We start from the raw sequence: 22,746 nt of genomic DNA on the forward strand, positions 1-22,746 counted from the left end.
GGAAATGTTTGAGTTAACTGAACTATAGATCAAGCATAGACTCCATGTAAACATGTATCTGTGGACGTCTTTAGTTTAAGTCTTCAACACACAGAGGGTGGCAGCTTTGGTGTGTTTACTGAGACTAGGAAATCTGTGACTTTGAGTGCTAAAAACTGAAATTGTAAACAAAGTGAAACTAAACTGACTTAAAAGTAGTGATTTTGTTTTAAACAGAAAAAAGAAAAATATGTGAAACACAAAACTTTATAAGCAAGTTTACAGTTTTGTCTATATGAAAAGGCTACCATAATTCACCGTGAGCATCAGGAGCTGATTAGGATGGAGGTCATAGTGGAATCACCCCATTAATGTGCTACAGTTGGCCTTCTTGCAGTCATCTTAATACAGGACATTTCTGGGCTATTCACACACCTAACTGCAGCACTCAGTCTGTGTTTGGAGCTTTCCATCTGTCTCTTCTCCTTATTAAATTATTTCAGTTGCCATGGCAGTGAACAAGTGGTCCTTTTTTGTCTTTTCTAAATAGAGCAAAGAAGGACCGTTTGTGTCCCTTTGAGTGCCCAACTACTTCTTTCTTTCAGTGAGCTTTCTTCTCTCAGTTTGTATTCTGATCACATCCTCCAATCAATAATATTCAAAAAAAGAAAATCTGAAAACCGAAAGAGGACAAAAGCGGAGCTATAAAGTCAGAAGGTCAGTATTAAGTCCTGCTCTGAGACCTTACAATGTTTCCAGGTTTATGGGAATGCAAATTATAAAATCATAGCGTTTAAAAGTTAATGAGTTACAGGTCGTGAAATAAAACTCGAAGCTATAAAACCTTTCTTACAAATCAAAGGAGGAGCAGTAATCTCAGCTACTGCAAACCAAAAATACAAGACAGACTGCACATCTTTGGGTTTCTTTGAATTTACGCTTTACGGTACATTAATGTGTTTATATTGGTGGGCTCAGCATGTAAATCTCAGAATAGATTGCACAAAGCCATCTGGAATTACAGTATTTTGTAAACTTGTGTAATAATCAGTCTAATCACGTTGTGGCAGTTAAAGGGGACCTTATGCTCGTTTCCAGCTCTGTATTTGTTTTCTTGGTTTCTGCTAGAGTAGCTTTGCATGATTCATGTTTAAAAATAATCTTTCTTTAACTTATAATGGGCCTCGGTGTAGCTCATCCTCTGTAAGTTCAGTGTGAGTTCATCTCCAGCCTCCCTTTAAGTTATTTCAGAGTGTCTGTCCCGTGCAAAGAGAAGGTGTGAAGGGGGATAATAATGAGAAAAAAATCTCTAGATTAAAACACTAAATTTACAAGAAAAACATAAGGAAAAAAAAAATGTAGGTATTCGATTTAGTCAAGGACTGATATCACGCCACTTTTCAAGGTTAGGCTGGAAAAAAATTCAGAACTTTAACCTCCAAGGATCAGAAACTCCTGAGAAACATCAGCAGCAGCAGCATCTCTTTGTAGTTGTGGTATTAAGTCAAACTATGAACTACAAGCTCAGTCTTAATAAAACTAGTTGTCCTCAGACTTTAGCTAACAACAGGAACACTGTGTGCAGCTAGCTGTGAGTCAAACCAGGGGACAATGAGACTTTTTCCCATGAATTTTCACAGCAAAGCTCAGCGTTTCTATAGAAATCACACCCACCTTCTTCCTTTACAGCGGCGTCCTGAAAGCTCAGACTTACTTGCTGTTTAGTGCAACTCCAGAATTACCATTGGTGAACCTGTGGAAGGATTATTAACTCTGTCTGTCTCCGTGTTGGTCTCTTAAGACATGGTGTTCATCTCGGTCAAGTGTAGCTACTGCTGCATGGTGTTAAATTAAACAGTTGAAGATAGTTATTATTTGTGGAAAATAACTGTAGTTATGATTTCTGCTGTAATTGAGCAGCCGGAGTCTTTTGGCTTGGTGGGATTAGTCTATAGACTGACCTCATTATGTGAAACTTTGGCCAAGTCTAATATGAACATCCAGCATTATAATGGTTTGTGTATGACAGAAAATTAGGGAAAAGCATAATGAGTTCTGTCTCAGTTTGTGAGTTCTCATGTTTTGTGTGACCCCCCCCCCCCCCCTGCTGTGTAAGTGTGTTTGTTTTTGTGTACATGCTGCAAATTAGACATCACAGTGACTTTGGGTCATAAGATTTACTTTTAATTAGAGGAGTGGCTTTTGTGACTGAAGACAGATTTACACTTGATAGGTTTACAGCGGGGACAGAATTAGACAAAAGGGACTGAAGTTCAGCTGTGAGGTTGGAGAAATTCCCAAAGTGCCTTAATTGTTAAGCACACACTTCCTCCTGGAGAAACCTGTGCCATACGGGCTTCAGGCCAAAGTGTGCCGCCCCTGAAAACATTAATAATAATAATAATAATTTTTTAAAACCGTAATGATGACGAGGAGGACTGCACAAACAAGTCAAAAGGGCAGCAACGGCTCCTCATTAGTGCAAAACTAGAGGCGCTAGATTTTCAGAAATGGTGCACCAAGATTCAACCATAGACGTCACCACAAGCTGCAGAGCTGCCTCTCATTTACCTCCTGCCGGCATCCGCGGGGGAGCTCGGAAAATTTGCAGTTCACTTCTTTCTGGTCCCCACTCCCCTCTTTTTTTTGCGCCGTGCCAATTAGGAGAGCCTAAGCGACACCGGGGGCCATTTTTCTGAGCCGTGGCTCACAGGAGATGCGTAATTGGAGAGAAGTTGGTCTCTTTCGTTCTCTCCTCTGTTCCCTTATCACCGCCTTTAAATTGCCCTGCTGCAACCCCCTGCCCACCTCCATGTCTACGCCTAAGCACACACACATACATACATACACCCGCCCACACAACCACAGCTGCATAAAGGTAATGAGATAGAGAGGGAGATGAGCTGCGTGAGTGTGAAGGACCTGCGGTGATGTGGCGATGGACTGTCTGGCTGATGTACAGTTGCCTCTCAGGGTTACACGTTGTTCCGCATGATAGCAACAAATAGAAAAGCATTCATCTGTAAAACTTCACTTATATAATGTACATTGAAAATGGTGGTTATAATAAAAACAATAAGGTGAGTGTTAGTGAAGAGATTTGAATACAGATTGACTGTTTTGTCTCACGATGAGCCGCTCTTTGTAATGTGTGGAATCAGTAAAGCGGCTCTGAAGAGACTAATAGCTGTAGTCTGCTGCTTCAAGAGGTAGAGCGCTCTTATAAACATGTTGTCTGAGCTGTGAATAACTCTTATAATTCTACTGTCACGCTTCTAAAACTGCTGGCAACAAACAATCAGGGTTTGGCCATCAATCTCACCGTTGTGATTATAAAGGCAAGGCAAGTTTATTTGTATAGCACAATTCAACAACAAGGTGATTCAAAGTGCTTTACAGAGACTAATAGAGGGTTTCTTGTTTGTAACAATTATACAGTTACTAATACCTAAAATGCCCCAAAATACCAGGATGATGCACAGACTGATTCTTAAATCCCAAAGGTCCACTTTTGGCTAGCATCGTGATGCTAGCATCGACATTTCTGCAGATTTTATTTTATTTTTTTTATCCTTTATTTATCCAGGTAAAAAAATCTCATTTCCAAGAGAGACCTGGCATCATAGCAACAAAAGTCACATACCACATAGGTATATAACATTTACGTAAAAAAAATAAATAAAATAAAACAGCATTTCAGGGGTTGAAAATACAAGCTGATGTTTGAAGCATCCTCGGGGCAGGAATGAGATGAATTTATATTTTAAAGAAAATTATTTTAATTATTTTATTTAGTGGGCTTCTGCAAAGCTGTGCCCATTTTTAAATAGAAGCATTCTTTCTTTTCACTCCTACGTATGGCTTGGCACAGGTGCAGATGGCACGATCGTCCTGTGATATTAAGAGAGAAGGAAGGAGGGGACGACGAGCTCGACTCGATTCTGTTTGTGACTGCCTTCATCAAACTAAAGTCCACTTCAGCAGGGAAAAGTCCTCCACCTTCAGAAAACTCCAGAGGGTTCGGAGGTGTCTTGATATTCAGCGTCGCTCTCTGGTTTTCTGTCAAATCGCTGAGCAGCTTCTGCCTCAAGGGGCTTTCACGCAGGACGTGGCTTGTGCTGCGCTCGCTGCCGGGTTCAGCATACTGTTTGAGTGAGCTGCAGACGACAGAGCAAAGAGTGCTGACTTTTCAAAGGTTCTCGTGGGAGTAGAGTGCGTAAAATGTTCTGAAGAAACGCAGCGCATCCTTTTCTCTTTAACTGAACGAAGAAGCTCTAATAGATCCATGAAGACGCTGGAAGGGATACACAACAAATATGAGCTGTGCTGACACAACACCGACCTACAACAAGTCACGTGACTCTTAAAACTTGTTTGTATGATTACCTGAAATTAGCGTTTCCTTCCTGTTTTACTAAGCCCGCTGCTGGCTTGATGCTTCACTGCTTCTTTGCAGCAGCGATCTGCACAGGACTGAGGTTGAAGTTTAACATACGAAGGAGAAATAACTTCTTTGTTGTACTCTAATCACTGATAGTTGCTTAAAAACAGGCTTTCCCATCATTCTTACCATAAAGTAGGATTAAAAATACATATGTAGTGACTCATACTAGGACGCAAACACTTTGCTTTGGTCCAAGAGAACCTTTAAAGCTATGAATTAAACATTTTTGACTTTGCTTCCTCCCCAAAAGAAAATATCCTTGAACAACAAAGTAGAAAAGAATGGTAGAAAACATAATTATTTTTTTATATATATTCATATGCATATATACATGTTATGATTCATGAATAAACCACTGAGGCCTTGGTGAATCTCGGCAGTGCAGATCAGTCAGATGCTCCCTGGCTGGTATCCTTTGGGTGCGCCAGATGCATTTTGTGGTATTTTTGTGTGCTGACTCACGGCCTGCAGTGTGAGGGGAAAAATGGCGAGCCCAGGAGCGATCATATGTTATAAGTGGGCGTGTTAGAAGCCTTCGTCATTCACGCCCTTTTGCCAGTTTGAGAGGAAATATTTTGATGTCATGATTATTTCGAATTAAAGGCAAGATTTAGTTATTTCTGTTCACTTTTCTGAACACGTTGGAGTCAAAGTTTTTAAAGGGGACCTTTAGTAGCTTGAGTAGCTTTACATGATCACCATCCACAAACAAAATCATCTTTATTTATCTTAAACTGGGTCTTTGTTCAGCTCTTTAGTTTAGTCTGTATCTCAAACAAGGCTTTTTTTCTTTCTCTCTCTTTTTTTTAAGCCAGCTTTCATCCAATTGGCTGCCTTGTACAAACAGAAGATTTAAATGGAAGGTGGGCGGGCTTTCAGTTCACACCCAGAGCCTTGTGGCCAAGATGAATATATCTGTGAAGACTTTAATAAAATGTCAAAACGAAGCATTTTCCAGTAGTCTGAAGTCCTGCGGGCACGAGTTAATTGAACAAACTAAAAGATGATGCTGCATGGTGTTACAAAGTACTGTATGGGAACACAGTGAACAGGGAGAGCCGAGGGAAGGAGCCAGCGAGAGGAGAACCTTTTAATTGATGTTGGTGAACTGTATCCAACATGCCCGTCATTACGGGGTATAAACTGCAGAGAGTAATGTTGGGAGGTTTATGAGGATTTTAGCCCAAGTCGGTCTAATTAATGAGGGAATAAAAAAACATCAGCACAATGTCGTGCACGTTACAGCCTGAATCCAAATGGCTCAAAGAGTCTCAGTGCTCAGCTTCGGCCTGTGCTCTGAATTCACTCCACTGTCAAAGGGGCGTCAGCAAGTAAATCCATCGCACACAGATCCTCAGTCAAATACTGACTTTTTTCATGGCTTCAGAGGAAAAGAGTAGCTTCCCAAAAGCTAATTACAAGCATCAGACACACCACTTGTACACAATACTTTCCCCAGGAGGATCTCCAGCCTCCTGTTTCTGAGTAGTGAGCCTGGCGCTTGGGGAGAGATGTCTTTGGTAGTTTTTTTTTTTTTAATCCCACAGCTGTGTAATGGTACAGTAACAGCTTGATTCAGCCTCTTTAAAGACCACTCCGTCAGGTGTAAGACATGTTTCAGATCATGTCTTCAAAAGCTCCGCCAACTGGGGCCGAATAGAAGAGGAGAGAAGGTCTGCCTGTCGGGTTTTCCTGCTGGCTCTGTGTCACCTGTGATACGGCTGTATGCATGACTGAAGCTCCACCAAAACCTAGAGTTTGTCATATGGAAAACTTGTTTGGCCTCACAAACAGCTGCTACATCGAACTATAGTTAACAAAAAAGTCTCTGAAATGTGTTGGTGAGTGTTGTTTGTGTTTCGTGTCATGGTTCTCAAATAGCCTCCCTGAAGTCAATTGTCTGTAATATGTGCATTACATGCACTAAGTGTTTCAGTCAATAGATGTCCTTTAGGTGAATGTCAGCAGTGAAGGACCAGCATCGCTTTAGAGAGCACGGACCAGCTTTGGTGCGACATGGAATTTCATACCACATTAAACACTTTGTCGTGTTTGACGACAAAACTTTTTCTCGCTTCTGAGACCGTCCTGGGCTGACAGCTCGACTGACAGTTTAAATGATAGTGTACCTTTCTCACTTTTTCTCTGGCGCTTCACGTCTCTTGACTCTGGCCTTGAATGAAAAATGAGGCGAGAAGAATTCTGCTGAAATGTCACCTCGTGTTTTTTGCTTTAGGCATCGTGTGTCATCACAAGGACACATGGATTTAAAACCTCTGGAGGATGCTTTCCTTCATGTGTGAACAATGTGGGGGAAAACACCTGCAGCCATGAGCCATGTGATGATAAAGCTGCAGCTGATGGTGTCGTCTCTCGTTGTTTGACTGGAAATGAAAAAAGCGTTTATTTTGTACCTTTTCTAAAACAAAAAGTCCTTACCAAACAAATGGGGGAAAAAAATAAGCTGTCCGATAAATAATACTCATATTTTATCATTTAATTTATTGTGTTTATTTTTCCTCCTCCAGTGTGGGTCTGGATTTGGGGATTTGTGTCCATCACCATCATCAGCCTGCTGTCTCTGCTGGGGGTCGTACTCGTGCCCATCCTCAAGCAATCGTGCTTCAAGTTCCTGCTCACCTTTCTGGTAGCGTTGGCAGTGGGCACGCTCAGTGGTGACGCTCTCCTTCACCTGCTGCCTCACGTAAGTACAAAAGACAGACGGCAGCTTCTAAACACAGGAATAATGTCTTTGTGGTGCCTTAGCGGCGACTTCATTAAGTCCCCTGTGCAATCGATGGAAGTGGGTAAAGTGGTAACAGAAATGACCTTTTTGTGACAAAGAGCCTAAAACTACAAGCACAACTTGCTCCGTCAGTGGAAATGAATCGAACCAGAACGTGTGGATTCTGTGGGTTAATCAGAAGAACGGTGGCTTCATGTTTCTTCGTTTTTAAATACTGAACCACAAACGACTTCCATTCACATCCATTGTGATATTTGATACCTGAGTTTTTGTGAGTTGTGACACCTCCAGATCATCAGTGTGTTTTTGTTTTGTTTTTTTTGGTCCCCCAAAAAACTAAATTGCTTGCTCCATATAAAAAATACTGATATAGTTTGTTCATGGTTCGGGCTTCGTTGAGTTAATTTTAACACGTTGATGTTATCGCTGTGAAATGGTAACAGACATTTAATGAAGTCAAAGAAAAGAGAAATTCTTTATATTAAACGTTATTAGAATAGAATTAAAAACCCTTTGAGTAAAATCAAAATTATCTTGAGAATTTATTGCAAATGTTATGTCACCTCTGACCTGACGCGAGACTTGACAGCCTTAACATCTATGTAGAAAAGGAAATCAGCAACTGTTAACTCTGTGTTAAATGTGTAACTTGTATACTGTGGAGAATTATAGCATCTGTTTTTGTACAACAGTGTCACATTTGTGTTTATTTGTTTATGTTGATGACATGAAAACGTCAGTTCCACTGAACAGTTTTGTAACTGTTTCCTCTTAGTGAGTCCAGGTTACGCTGCTCTGATGAATGTGTGAATGTCATGTGTCGCTCAGTCAACTGTTGCTCCTCTTCCTGTCTTCAGTCTCAAGGGCAGCACGATCACAGCAAACATGGTGCCGACCAGGAAGAAGATATGGTAACAGCTTTTGATGGAGTGTGGAAGGGGCTTACAGCCTTGGCCGGCATCTACCTCCTCTTCATCATCGAACACTGTATTGGCATGTTTAAGCACTACAAAGACCAGAGGGTGAGTTACCTTGATCCAGCTGCAGGTGATGGAGTGGGCCGTTATCAGACGCTAAACCTCTGTTTCTGCCTTAGGTTTTGTCTTTTGTTCAAACTCTTTTGAAGCAACACAGTGTAAGAAATGTGTATAAATATATATATAATGAGCATTGTTGCTCACAGGGCATGAAGAAGGTGAATGAGGAGGGCAAGATTGGCAGGAAGTTGTCAGATCATAAGTTAAATCGGCGCTCGGATGCAGAGTGGCTCCACCTTAAGCCGCTCAATGAAGGTTAGTGTTTGTTCGTGAATCTTTACAGCAGGTTACGAGCTTTAGCTCCTTTGGTCCTCCCGTTAACATTTCCTCCCTCTGCCAGACCCTGACAGCACAGCTGTCTCCTGCGACAACAGCCACAACGACACGCAGCTCACCGAGCTCCAGACGCCCGACTCTCCCACCAACAAGACGCCGCTGGCACCCGCAAACCTCAGTCAGTCCCCCACCAAGGAGAATGGACGTAAAACCAAGAAGCACTCGCACGGACACGGTCACTCTCATGGAGGAAACTGCCACTCGGATCAGGAGATGAAGGACGCTGGGATAGCCAGCATTGCCTGGATGGTCATCATGGGAGACGGCATGCACAATTTCAGCGATGGCCTCGCCATAGGTACCACGATTTTGTAACTCACCAGTATACAGGATTTAAATCCAGTGGCACTGAAAGCAGAGACTGAAATACCAGCAGTTTTCCAAATGATGCCCATTAGATGAGGAAAGCAGTGAGGACTATGCTGGAATGCAGTCCGGTTGGGCATGACATCACTCCCAGCTCCCATATCTGTCTCTCGAGCTTTTAGTTTTAGAGTTTATAAAAGCTTGAGCTTTTAGATCTGAGATCACTTTTAAATAGATGAAATTCTTCACTTTAGTCATTTAATATTAACATCCAGTCATGTAACGGCACATGTCTGACAGAAAATAAGGCCTAATGGGTCTATGTTAAGTCTGAAGTCTGGAAACACGGTGCTGTTGGTCTCCCGCAAAACAGTTTTTGGTTTTGTTTTTTTTTTTCTATACCAAGCTTGAAGCTTGAACCAGCAGTCTTTTGGCAGAAGATTAATATTTAACTGGTAGATGCCCAGCAGTCTGTAGTTTCCTCTAATGGTCTGTTTCTTTCTCTTTTCTCTGACACTTTGAACTCTACAGGCGCTGCGTTCAGTGCAAACCTGACAGGTGGCATCAGCACATCAGTGGCTGTTTTCTGCCACGAATTACCTCATGAACTCGGTACGTGCACTAAGACACTGTGAAGGGGGGATAAAATAAATAAAACTGTCAAAAGCAACTCATTTACTCATTACACACAAGACACTGCACGCTTCATTTATTCAACAAGTGGAACAAAGCTGTTTTGTGGAGGCTTTGGTTCCCGTAATGATAATCAGCGTCTAAATCACCGCCTCGTGCTGAAAAGCTCTCGTCTTACTTGAACTGAAACTTGAATCAGAGCGAGTCTCGCGACCCTCCGTCCCTTGAAACTTGTTAAAAAACCAGTGGCGTCAATAATCAGCGCTGTGCTCTTCACTCCAGAAAAATGCTGGGTTTTTTGTAAATTAATGGCTTTCACACGACGGCACTGAGATGATTTGCCAATATCTGTCAGAGCAGATGATATACTGAGCCTGGCACACGCTGTTCAATACAGCTGCCGGTGCTCTCGTTTGCATTCAGCTATCCTCCTCTGAGGAGCCGTGTGATTCAGCAGCAGTGAACAGCTTTGTTCAGGCATGCTTGTTTTTTTTGTAAATAACGCCGCAGTGCTCTCCTCTGCCGGTTTGTTTATAGAGAGAGGAAGAGGATGGGGCAAAGAAGACAGACAATGGGCCCGTCCACAGCAGATCAGTACTGATGATGTGTCTCATTGTGCTGCAGCGTCATTGCCTCGTTTGTGTTCTTGATGAATAGACTAGTGTCAATTACCGCTGCGTGTGAACTGGTGAATAATAACCTAGGTTTGTCTGGCTGCCCCCTCCCCTTGTGTTGATCAAGAGCACCCTGTTCTCTTATTGTTGTGTTTTAGAGGGGAAATGAGTAAAGGAGAAGAAACAGGCTTTTGAGTCTGTAATATTAAAGCGCTTAGCAGAAAGTACCAGTTAATGACCGTCTGCAAAAATAAAAAAATAAAAAAATCAGCATATATATCCATCTCTATATCTAGAGAGATAGGATTTTTAAAAATCCTTTCTCTATTTTAAGTTTCCAGATGGCTAACTGCTGCAGCACCGTCTCGAGCGGTATGTGGAGATATGCGAGCTCGGTCCCTTTGTCCCCGCGTAATTTCACATTTCCTGTTGATTCGGTGCCCGTTTCTTCAGCAGCGCTCGCTGTCGTGCCTTCACCCCCGTCGGGCAGCTTGTCAGACAAACGCAGCAGTTTGACAAGTGCACCTCTCAGCTCCTCCTCAACACAAAGACTGTCCCCCGACTGGCAGCTGGATGGAAAAGATGATGATTATAAGGGTTCTTTAACCACCCAGAGTGAAACTAATTGGCAGTGATGGGTGTGTTAATTGCGGTAGATGAGGCGGCAGCAGGCGTGTCTGAGTGTCTGACGGTTTGGAACAGGAGGGGGAAGTAGGAAAAGTTGAAGAGGGGGGCTGACAAAAAAAATGCCAGTGAAGCGAGGTGTGCGTGGACTGTCTCTGTTAAGTTCTCTCCTCTTTTCTCTGGGGTTGATTGATGGATGAGAGCAGAGTGGTAATATATTCATTGTGGTAATTAGCGAGGAAAAGAGGCCGCTTGTTACACGGCGCAGGAAATGTAGGCCACCCCCCTTCTCAGTATTCATCTCTCTCTCCAAATCCAGGGCGTTTCCGCTGAGACTCGGGCCTCTTCTCGCATTTGGCCCCGGCGATGATTGAAGAGGGTAGAGAGGCTACTGCATGCATATGTAATCATAAGTATATGAAGTGCGGCTCTGGGTTTTTTTTCCTCCACCTATGTGAAGACAGAAAGTGGTGGTGGTTGGATGCGTGTGGGAAGGTTTGTTTAGAACAAGCTCACCTCATCACTGAAGGCAAAGTGAGTCATGGAATAAACCGGAAAAATAAATAAAACTACATGAAGTGAGCCTCGCTGCTCACCGAGGAGTTCGTACTCCACAAAGAGCATGTCACTGTTCAGACGGTAAACAGAAGTCAGACATACAGCTGTCATTCTGCTTTTGTGTGTGTGTGTGTGTGTGTGTGTGTTGTTTAAACAAGTGTGTCTTCTGGCCAACAGGTGACTTTGCGGTGCTGCTGAAAGCCGGGATGTCGGTGAAGCAGGCTATTGTCTACAATCTGCTGTCCGCCCTCATGGCCTACGTTGGCATGCTGATTGGCACCGCGGTGGGCCAGTACACGCACAGTGTCACCAACTGGATCTTCGCCATCACAGCTGGCATGTTCCTTTATGTGGCTCTGGTGGATATGGTGAGTTGGCTGAGCGTGCTCCACAGCCCCAGAGTGATAATTGTCCCCCGACTCCGTCTCCTCTCCCACACACGGGCAGTCGCTTGTATTTTCGTTGCCTCCTGATCTGCAATGCTAATCCCAGAAAGTCTGAGTCTTATCCCAACTGGTTACTTTGTCTCTTTTATAGCTGCCAGAAATGCTTCACGGGGACAGTGAGGACCACAAGCGGTGCCAGCTGGGACACTTTATCCTGCAGAACCTGGGCATGCTGACTGGGTTCGGCATCATGCTGCTCATCGCCATCTTCGAAGACCGCATTGTTTTCGATTTTGGCTTCTAGTGGAGGACAGAGGAAGCAGAAGGAGGGGAGAGCTGGATGTATCAGTGTTGTTCTTGGCCTTCACTTGCTCTGTTTGCAATGTAACGGCCCGGTCTTGCATGCAACGTGTCTCGTTCATGGCCTGTGCCTCCATTCCAAACATGCTGCGGTAGCTTATGCATATCTCATGACTCTGGTAGTGGTGTTTATACTCTGCTCCTCCATCACTTCTCCTCCGTCAGTTCCAATCTGTCTGCTCCCCGTGAAACATAAAGAGGCAGAGTGACGGAGGAGCAAAGCTATGCCCCAACCAGGATACACCTCCTCTGTTCTGAACGTTTAAAAGAATAAAATAATGTAGATAGTGAGGTGGTGCAGGGCGTGTGTTCATACAGAGGCAGCTGTCACGGCTCAGCAGCTCGCCGCCTATCCATCATCACCTGTTGTTAGTGTGTTGTCGTCGTACACCTCCCCGTGTCCTCGTCTCTCATCCCCTCTGTGCTGTGTCCTGTCAGCTGTGCTGCGTACATCTGTGGTGTGTGTTTCACCTGCCATCCATCGTCGCTGTCTTATGTGATCACGTCGTGTATCAAACGCCGTCGTGCCAAGCCCCGGCCACTGGAGCAGCTCCACAGCTGCATCGCACAGTGCCCTAAAAGCGACGCCCGGCCCGGCCCCACCTGGCTGCTACATGTGGAATAAACTATTTTAGCTGGTGTTGCTTCACCTGCAAAACACGCTGACAGTTTTAAGCTGCAGTATCAAAACAGAAAAGAATTCAGCTGTTTGTGTGTAGGAGATTGTCTTAATTACTCAGTTTTTATTTTATTTTTGCTGCCATTAACTTTAGTTTTGCCCTTAGAATTATGTTTTACCGCCTAATTTTTTTAAGACTACTAAACCTTTGTAGTTTGTAGTAGCCCTTTTCAGACATGGGATAGGTAACAAGTGAGAGTATTCTGTAATTCAAACATAGGTTTCTTCTTCTTCAGTGCTTTGAATAGTTATGTTATAATTGAGACAAAAACTGTTTTTAGAGATTTTTAATGTTTTTACTGCTGCTGGTGGGATGTAACATGACGCCACCGTCACAACGTGGCCGTTTCCCACCAGCAAGCATCAGACCGCCAACCCAAATGTTTCTTAGTGGGAGTAGATGCAAATACACGCAAAGCCAATGTGACTAAAGTCATCAAAGGAGTGCATCTAAAAACTAAATTGGGAACATTCAGATCCTGTAAATGAAAGTTGTTGTTGTTGTTTTTTTTTTTAAAGCGTGTCTGAAAAGGGTTACTGACAGCTGCTGCTAACAGCTGCCAAAGCCTTTACACACTAGCATTTACAGTAATCAGTGTTTTCTTTTTGTCTACTTTGGGAACCAAATGCTGCAAACGTCCAGCCAACTTTGTTCTGTAAGGGTCTAACTATCTCCAGCTAAATGAGAACGTTTCTTACTTAGGCCTCTTTGAGAGTCACCGACTTCAAAATGTGAATTAAACTTATTTTTATCTTCATAACAAGTGTTGTAGTTTACTCGATTTTTATTTAGGGTGCCTCTTTGAGTTCATGAAAGGTGCTTTGTCCCATTGGACCAAACTGGTCTGTAGTTATGGTAGGAGGTTCAGTTGTCTCATCTTCACTGATGAGACATACATCTGTAAATACATGAGGTCTGTCTAGCGTCACTTGTTGTGCAGCTAAAAGTTGAAGCTAAAAATTCTTCCTGCTAAAAGTGTTGTTTGAAGAATGAATTCCTGACAATCTGTGACAGATGACGCAAAGAGCAGTACACTCCAGTGCTTCTAAACATCCCAGCACTTCTAGTAATCGATTAACCAGGTTATCGATCCACAGCACAAAGGTTATTTAATGGGAGTATTTTTCCAACCATGTGTAGTCACTGTGCTGGCTGTGCCCAAACCTGCCACAATGTGGATTTTCAGCGGCTGGTGCTTGACGCCACCCATCATCCCGCCCACCCCGACATTCCATTGGCTGCTCTGTGGCTCACATGCTAAAGCTACCAATCCTGGCTTCAGCTGCTGGAGCACGCAGACTTCAGTTATCCTGTCACTGTGTGACATCCATCGTCTGTCTTAACTGGCTGTAAATCGTCATGAGTCTCACCGATCTGACTGAATCATGAGTGAAGCGGTACAGACGTGTTGGGTGTTTTTATTCTTTGTACTGCAAGAGTAAAAACGGTGAAAACTTTTGTTCCTTTTTAAATGAACTGTGTGAAGATCATGGGAGGTTGTCCAGGGTGTATTGTGACGGTGTTACAAGCCTTTTTTTTTTTTTTTTTAAATTTTTTATTATTTTGAAGCAGATTATGTCGTGACCACAGTCGTCTTATTATCTGCACGGTTATTCTTTGTACAAGTGTTTTATTATTTCATCTTATGTTCACATGGAATTTTAGTGCAATGGGACCTGAATGTATTTTAATTCAGAATCAAATGAAGCTTATTATTTCCCCCTTTTTAAAATATAAGTTTACATCTATTTGATTGTTTTCCTCCAATAGAGACTGTTTTCTTTTTTTAAATAATTTAAACTTTTACCGCCCTGTCGAGTGCTCAGTAAGACTTTGTGACACATCGCCCAAAGTTTCCTCACTGTTTCTCAGGCAGAAAGACCATGATCATATTTGCTTTGCTCTGTGTATATTTGTTTAGTGACCTGGATATAAAATGCAAAATGTGATATCCTTGCTTTTTGCCTGTCTGTACATTCTCCCCTACAGAAGGAAAATAAACTCTGGAAACTTCGTGGACTCCTGATCTTTGATGGTTCTGCCATAATCTTGCCCCTCGGTGCCTGTCTCTTATATTTACCACAACAAATTCACCGGTGATTGGCAGATGTAGTCCACAGACCTTCTGTCCACCACAGTTTCCTTCTTACATATATCACCTGAACATCTGCTCGAGCTAATGCGTAATAATTGCTTGTTAAACCCGTCAAACTGCGCTCTGGCTCTCACATTTATCCACACCGGCACAAATTGGCGGAAGAGAGCTGAGAAACCCTGTTGGCAGCACTCCTGCCAATCCTCCCCTCACTTTATCTGCTGAAGCTGGTTTGTAAATGAGTGACCCAGAAGATGGATCTGTGAAGAAACCAAACAGACTGTGCAGCTGAGTCAATGCCCTGTTCATTAGAAAAGCTGTGATTTTATTCCAGGGTTCGCATGTATCTGTCCGATGCTGCTATTGCACAGTGTCAGGTATCTGGATCAGGACTATTGGGGCTAAGAATCCTATAAGGAGTTGAGATCAGGAGGTTTGAGGGGTGACAGTGAAGTAAATTAAGGTTAAACAAGTATGAGTGCAGCTTTTGTCTCTATGGTGGATTTGCTGGTTTTCACTGGTCAAGTTTCGGTGTTAAGAAACGACTTTTTGACGTTCAGTGTTATTACAGTTTTCAATTTTCAATTCAATTTTAGTTTCACAGCGGCAAATCACAACGGTCGCCTCAAGACACTTCATATTGTAAAGTAAACCCTAGAATAATACTTGCAGAGAAAACCCAACAGTATCACTCATTATGAGCAAGAACTTTGGCGACTGTGGGAAGAACTTCTTTTTAACAGTAAGAAACCTCCGGCAGAACCATGCTGAGTTTAGTTTTTATTCTGTTAGATCACTGTCAGACTTTGTAATGATTATGATATTGTGTGGAGGGCATATGTCTTCTTGGTCTTGTAGACACTCAAAGCCTGAAGAAATGTGTCCATCAGCCCCTCATCAGCAAGTTTTAATGTTTTAACTGGTACTAAAACCAAATGTATTACCTCCATATTTTAAGTCATTTTAGTTTTCCAAATTCACAACAGTTAACTAATGTTTATTTTTGATATCTGGTTGTAGTTTTATTTAACTATAATAAGCTTGGTTACGTTTAGGAGAAGATTGTGGTTTGTGTTATTATCCAGTGCAGCGTGAAGAGGTCCTTTACAGGAGCTCGACCAGCCTCACTGATGTCGTCCAGCTGATGCATCGTGGCACTGACATTGTGTACGACACGTGCTCTTGTGTGTTTTGTGGATGATTATTGGTGTCATTTTTTGGCGTTGCAGGTTTGTAACATTCTGAAAAAAAGCCCAGAGAGCCTGCGTCGGTTTCTGTTCCCGATTTTTTTAATTACACGTCAGAGTGTAAAACAAATCCAGACGTAAGCCAAAGCTGAGACTACGAGCTGAGCTGGCAGAGTAGAGCGACCCCTCTTCTGATCCAGTGCTCCGCAGGAACGTTGGAGTTGAGTGTCATGGCGATGACATAATTGGTGGAGTGTCCAGTGGTGGACAGGGTGCCACGTCGCTCGCTCGTCTTGTAGACGGGCGCCAGATAACACATCCTCTCAGGAATGTCGCCTCGCTTCATGGGCTTCAACCACATCTGACAGAGAGAAGCACAGAGTGTTACAGAGGGGACGGGATGGGGTGGTCGCACCTCAAAGTGTTGGGGTGTGATCTGTTTAGAGTTTGGAAAGCAGCCGTGGTTGTGTAGAGGTTGTTTTCCTTTCATAAGATTTGACTGGTGGAATAATTCAGCTGGCTTTGGGGGTTTGCTTCGCCTCCGCTGATAACACACAAAAGGAAACAGCCCTGATTGCAGGATAAATGCACTGTGATGGGCGTGGGTGTCTTCAAAGGGGTTCAGAGGTCAGTATGGAGCGATAAGCATTCGCTGCAGTGGAAACTAACCTGGCTCTCGATTTGTTATCCAAACATTAACTTACAAATTGGAACTTTGGGGACAAACTTATAAAACAATAGCATTAACGAGCCAGAGCTCCCTTGGGCTATTAAGAAGTCTTGGTTATGCAAAAGGGATAAACTGGGCCACTCCAAAAAACATCTTTAAAAACCCAAAAAACAAAAACTGTTTGTAGACTTGCAGCCTGAAAAACTGCTCATCTGGTTCCATAACGGGCGCCTCAGCGAAGATTTGCATTTCAAAGGCAGGCGCGGCAGCCTCTGTTGTGCTGCTTTTTTCTCTCCCCACAAATAATAAACACATTTTTAATTAAGTTCCGCTCTTGTCAAGAACTGATTCTGTTAATAACTTGCCCTGAACTGTCTGAATATTAAAAAAAAGTCAGTCTCGTGCATAATTCATAGGCGCTGACTGCATTGTGAAGAAGAGAGAATGGAAAAGATTCAAACCGTAAGGAAAACTTGATCAGTGGCTGCTCTGAGCCACCGGCTCTTACTTCCATCACTCTGCTTTCATATGCCACAGCATGCCCTGCTAATTAATAAAAGGATGGGAAGGAGACAAGTGTCCTGCAGGCAGAATGTAAAATAGTGCTGAGGCTGCAGCCGAGTCCAGAGAACATCCTCCTGGGTGAAGCAGCAGCTACACCCGCAGCGGCTGCTGCTCGCTTCCTTTGCAGTATTTGTCCCTTCTTAAGTAAGAGCTGTTGCACTGGAGTTTACGAGCAACGCAACAATTAAAAACTTTTTCTTTCTGATGGCCAGAGGGATTCACACAAGCACAATCAATAAACCTCCTCCCTGCAAACTTTATGTAAGAATTTGTTATGCAACACGGCTTTTTGGGGCCTTTTTGGACCAGGTGCCTGCAGTGTTTTGCTATCAGCTCCACAAATTCATTTAACAGTGCCCACAATGAGCTTTCAAATCCACAAGCTGTAATATAAAGTATAAACCAACACGCTTCTCTCTACGTGTTTCTGCATGGGGCCTCACCAGGAAGGCATTCATAAGCCAGTTTCACACACGCGCTGCAGCGTTTACCTTCCAACCGAGGCCTTTCAAATCCAGTCATTTCAAAGTTTTGTGGGTTTTTTTTCTACTGAATTATCAGCTGGTTACAAATAATGCCTTTTTCCTCTTATTCTGCCATACACATCATGATTTTTTGCCTTGACACTGGTGCTTAAATCTGGAATAGAAAATAGTGCTGAGTGAAAACTAAATGATGCCTTTAGGCTGTGACATCAGAAAACAGTTTTTAAACAGAGCTTAATCTGTTTATCAGCCCTGAAAAACTCCATAAGGATGCGCTTTATTTGTGAGGGCTCACAACAGCTGCAAAAAATTCAATAAAAAGCACAAAATTATTAGAAATAAAAGGTGAGGACCAACATGAACGCAATGCCGATTGCTCACCACAGGCATGGAGTCGTGCAGCACTTTGGGATAGGACTCAGCAAGACGTTTGGTCTTTCTGTCCCAGCGCGCCCCATCAAGGAACAGACCTCTGATGTACACACCTGACACAAACACACACAATTCATTCTTACTGTGATATTAAAACCTTACCTTCTACAAACTGCAGATTTGGACAAACACATTTCTACATGAATTAAGCTGAACTGACCTCTGCTTGTTTGCAGAGTGCAGCAGGCTCTTCCTCTAATAGGCTGGAAAAGGGGGCATGACTTAGAGATAACTAGATGTTGGCACCCCTACAGTATGACACACCCAAATGCACAAACACACTGTCAGATTTGTAGCTTGGCAGTATAGCTTGTGTTAGCTTGGTGGGGGCCCAGCAGGGAGCTGATTGAGGATGAGACTTTATGTGAGACTTTGACTGAGAATCTCACAGCGGAGCTGGAGGCACAGCGAGGGGCTGATGCAGGCCCGCATGTAAGAGAGAGGCAGGGATGCTTTACTTTAACTTACTTTTTCACTTTATACTTTGCTTCTCTCGTATTCAGTCAGCCTTGTGTCACTTTCATCTGTGTGTTTCTTCTCCTACACCCACCACTTGTGTTCCTCTCATTTCGCTCTCTGCTTTGAAACCTCATTTTGAATTCCCCTCTTTCATCTCTCAGATTCCTTCCTACTAAAAGTGCTCTCCATCTTCCCCGTATCTTTTATTTACCCTCATTTAATGAGAGGGGCCTTTAGAAAACCTGTCCTAATACCCTGCTTACACTATTAACCCAAGGCCACGCTCCCTCATCCTATCTGCTGTTTTCTTTCTCCTAGCAGCATCCTACCATCCGCTGGAGGCTGATTGTACTGTCTGTCATCCAGGACCTCGAAGTCAAAGCCCAGCAAATCGATAGGGATGGTGTGCTTCCTGGCGTAGTTCTGCTGGCTGCCTGTGAGAAAGGCTTGGGTGAAGAAGAATCCTGATATCCAAAATACAGCAGGCACGCCCTTGTCGTACCATTCCTGAACACACACAGAGGAAAAGAAGACATTTAGAGTCAAAACAGTCAGTGAGGAAAAGCAAGTCAAAAAATAAATGCACAGAAGAACAAGAAAGTCCATGTCAACATTACACACTGCAGGTAACTAAAGTACAATATGTTTAATATTATGTTGAGCTGCTAATTTAACCTGTGATAATTCCTGATTTATACAAACAAAAGGAATTACAGCACATATGTTATTTAAATGACAGATTGTAATGTTAAAACTGAATTCTTCACTTGATCCCTGAGATGTTTCAGTCTGGACCACAAATCAAGCGACACACACTGAGGCACAGCACTAGCATGCACTAGCATGCCACATGCTAGTGCTGTGGCATTACAATAAATGTAACCTGCCAATTCAGGAAATCACTACAGGAATAAGAAAACACTTGTAGCCTTCGACCCCCAGCCCCGAAACAAAAGTGATCACAATTTCATCCAATCACAGACCCCTCACGTCCGTCGGGATGGGGGCATTGTCCTCCTGGAAAAGATGATAAATATGATCTTTAGAGCAACTTTGTACTGGTTTGCAGGTGGACCCAACCCACACCAGCAAAATCCTCTCACAGAACAACAAAGCACCAAATCCCTGCACTGTAGGGTCAAAAGTTAAATTTTTCCTCCTTTTTTTTACTGATTTCTGTATTCATAAATGTTAACAGGGATTATTATTTTTACCAACATCTCCTAAACAAACATGCAGTCACAGTTAAGAAACACAGCACTTTCCAGCTCACTTTTAGGGAGTTGCGAGTGGATGCACACACACACAGTATTCTTTTCATTTGAGTGGGTACTAACAGGAGGAGGATATTTCTGCCGTGGGAACTGACAGCACTGTTCGATGAAGCGCTTCACTTTGCAGACTCACATGGTAGGTCATGTGGCTGCAAGTGTTTCCAGTGCCAACTCTGCTCATGATTAAAATGCATAATACAGCAGATCTCCCTGCCTCCTCCGTGTTGATAAGCCACTGTGGAATAAAGCACTCTTGTGTAAGTGTGCCAAGTGTGGCACAGCTTAAGGCAGATCGTTATACAGCAAAAGTATGCAATGACTTAAGTTTTTCATCCATAACACTTATGTGTAAAAAATGCGGTTAATACCTTATTAAAACATTTTTATGTTGTTATTTAATTTTTAATCAGCTTTACTATTTTTATTTTGTGCTGTGATAATACCTGACTTAGGCACGACTTTAGCTCATGTTCTCCACTAATTGGAAGGCTGGTGGTTCAATCCCTGTCTGCTCCAGTCATGCCAAATATCCTTGGGCAAGATACTAACCCCAAGATGCTCTCCGAAAGTTTTAGACCTTCATCCATTAAAACTGTAGGCATAGATTTTTTCCAGTTTAACCTGGTGAGTGATCGACATTAGGGCTGAACAACACGGTCTGCGAGGCCTCGCTCCTGTAACTTGAAGAGCTGATCTGAACCTGTTGGTGATGTTTATCGCCTTGTGCTGCATGTAGGAAAATTTTAATGCATTGATCTGGTAAGTTCATGAGCTTAATTCACAGTAAAGGACTTAGATGGGCTGGAAGTAAAATGTTACTTTCTCTGTTACACCTGTGCACTTTTCAAATGCAGCTTCCTAAACAAACTCACTAGCCACCATCTCATCCAAGTATGCTCACTTTTGGCTCAAAAAAAAAAAAAGCAAAATGGTCAGATCCTTATAACTAAACTCCAGTCAACAGACCAGAATCCAATTTATTTGATGCAGTTCTCTTGTTTTAGTCACCTGCAAGAACGTCAGTCGCTCTAGGAAGTCGTTGACGTAGCTTCCTAATGATTTGAGGCTGGGGTAGGACTTCTTCATCCACATGGCTGGGATGCGACCCTTCAGGATGCTGCTGACCACCTCCTCCAGCTCTGCAGACATCACCACGAGACCCTGCACACAAACACACCCACACATCACACACATGTGATTAACTTTCTTTGAAGCTAGCAGGAGACAGACAGGTGCGTAATGGGGAACTCTTACTGTTCTGTGGGGGGCCTTTGATACCACAATGAACTATGATGTGCTTTGTTCCCCTTGTGAGTCTTGGGCTTTCTCTTCAGTCTGGTGACGATGGAACATCTCAGAAAGAGATGTGTTCATTAAACTTACAAAGACAAGCACGCAAGTGTCTAGGCTTATTTTTCTAACCTTTGAACAACAGGACTGCAGTTATATGCAGAGGAACTTTGCTTTATTAATTTCATTTAGTCTAATTACAGTCAATCATCGAATGCTGTTTCCAAGTTTCCAAGTGTGTTTGTCGCAATTTAAGAAAAGAATAAAATAACTAATCAAAATTATATGAAGGTGTTAGAATCTATTTGGGAGTGCAACTGCTCAGACTCCTGTAATACTTGTATAATTTACAGTGGGGCAAAAAAGTATTTAGTCAGCCACCGATTGTGCAAGTTCCCCCACCTAAAATGATGACAGAGGTCAGTAATTTGCACCAGAGGTACACTTCAACTGTGAGAGACAGAATGTGAAAAAAAAATCCATGAATCCACATGGTAGGATTTGTAAAGAATTTATTCGTAAATCAGGGTGGAAAATAAGTATTTGGTCAATAACAAAAATACAACTCAATACTTTGTAACATAACCTTTGTTGGCAATAACAGAGGTCAAACGTTTACTATAGGTCTTTACCAGGTTTGCACACACAGTAGCTGGTATTTTGGCCCATTCCTCCATGCAGATCTTCTCGAGAGCAGTGATGTTTTGGGGCTGTCGCCGAGCAACACGGACTTTCAACTCCCGCCACAGATTTTCTATGGGGTTGAGGTCTGGAGACTGGCTAGGCCACTCCAGGACTTTCAAATGCTTCTTACGGAGCCACTCCTTTGTTGCCCGGGCGGTGTGTTTTGGATCATTGTCATGTTGGAAGACCCAGCCTCGTTTCATCTTCAAGGTTCTCACTGATGGAAGGAGGTTTTGGCTCAAAATCTCACGATACATGGCCCCATTCATTCTGTCCTTAACACGGATCAGTCGTCCTGTCCCCTTGGCAGAAAAACAGCCCCATAGCATGATGTTTCCACCCCCATGCTTCACAGTAGGTATGGTGTTCTTGGGATGCAACTCAGTATTCTTCTTTCAGACTGTGGCACCACGGTTGTGGAATTCTCTCCCACTGTCTCTTCGCTGCACGGACTCCATTGATTGTTTTAAGAAACAGCTGAAGACATTTTTATTTAGAAAAGCATTTGATTAATTTCTTCTTATGCTGTTTTTATAGTTTTATTGTTTTACATTGTTTTATTTACTGTTATATTGTTTTATATTCCCATTTTCTGTGTTGTAAAGCACTTTGTGATTTTTATCTGTGAAAAGCGCTATATAAATAAATTTTACTTACTTACTTCTTCCTCCAAACACGACGAGTTGAGTTTATACCAAAAAGTTCTATTTTGGTTTCATCTGACCACATGACATTCTCCCAATCCTCTGCTGTATCATCCATGTGCTCTCTGGCAAACTTCAGACGGGCCTGGACATGCACTGGCTTCAGCAGCGGAACACGTCTGGCACTGCGGGATTTGATTCCCTGCCGTTGTAGTGTGTTACTGATGGTGACCTTTGTTACTTTGGTCCCAGCTCTCTG

General features: G+C 42.9%; 2 protein-coding genes across 3 annotated transcripts in view; one reads left to right on the top strand and one right to left on the bottom strand.

The window, feature by feature from the left end:
- slc39a10 (solute carrier family 39 member 10) overlaps positions 1-14,716 on the top strand; it is a 35,368-nt gene extending 20,652 nt beyond the window's left edge. For both annotated transcript variants that reach the window (XM_026144567.2, XM_080290855.1), the window contains 7 exons: positions 6,952-7,127; positions 8,027-8,191; positions 8,353-8,461; positions 8,547-8,840; positions 9,380-9,460; positions 11,455-11,645; positions 11,815-14,716. In XM_026144567.2, coding sequence (XP_026000352.2) covers positions 6,952-7,127; positions 8,027-8,191; positions 8,353-8,461; positions 8,547-8,840; positions 9,380-9,460; positions 11,455-11,645; positions 11,815-11,967 — 1,169 coding nt within the window. In that variant the 3' untranslated portion in view covers positions 11,968-14,716. The remainder of the gene's footprint in view (positions 1-6,951; positions 7,128-8,026; positions 8,192-8,352; positions 8,462-8,546; positions 8,841-9,379; positions 9,461-11,454; positions 11,646-11,814) is intronic.
- Positions 14,717-16,069: 1,353 nt separating this feature from the next.
- dnah7 (dynein, axonemal, heavy chain 7) overlaps positions 16,070-22,746 on the bottom strand; it is a 76,464-nt gene continuing 69,787 nt past the window's right edge. Inside the window, exons 63-66 of the mRNA XM_026144785.2 lie at positions 20,878-21,030; positions 18,925-19,102; positions 18,086-18,189; positions 16,070-16,346 (exon numbers count right to left, since the gene is read on the bottom strand). Coding sequence (XP_026000570.2) covers positions 16,140-16,346; positions 18,086-18,189; positions 18,925-19,102; positions 20,878-21,030 — 642 coding nt within the window. The 3' untranslated portion in view covers positions 16,070-16,139. The remainder of the gene's footprint in view (positions 16,347-18,085; positions 18,190-18,924; positions 19,103-20,877; positions 21,031-22,746) is intronic.

Source organism: Astatotilapia calliptera, chromosome 16, assembly GCF_964374335.1.
Source record: "Astatotilapia calliptera chromosome 16, fAstCal68.1, whole genome shotgun sequence".
Taxonomy (NCBI): Eukaryota; Metazoa; Chordata; class Actinopteri; order Cichliformes; family Cichlidae; genus Astatotilapia; species Astatotilapia calliptera.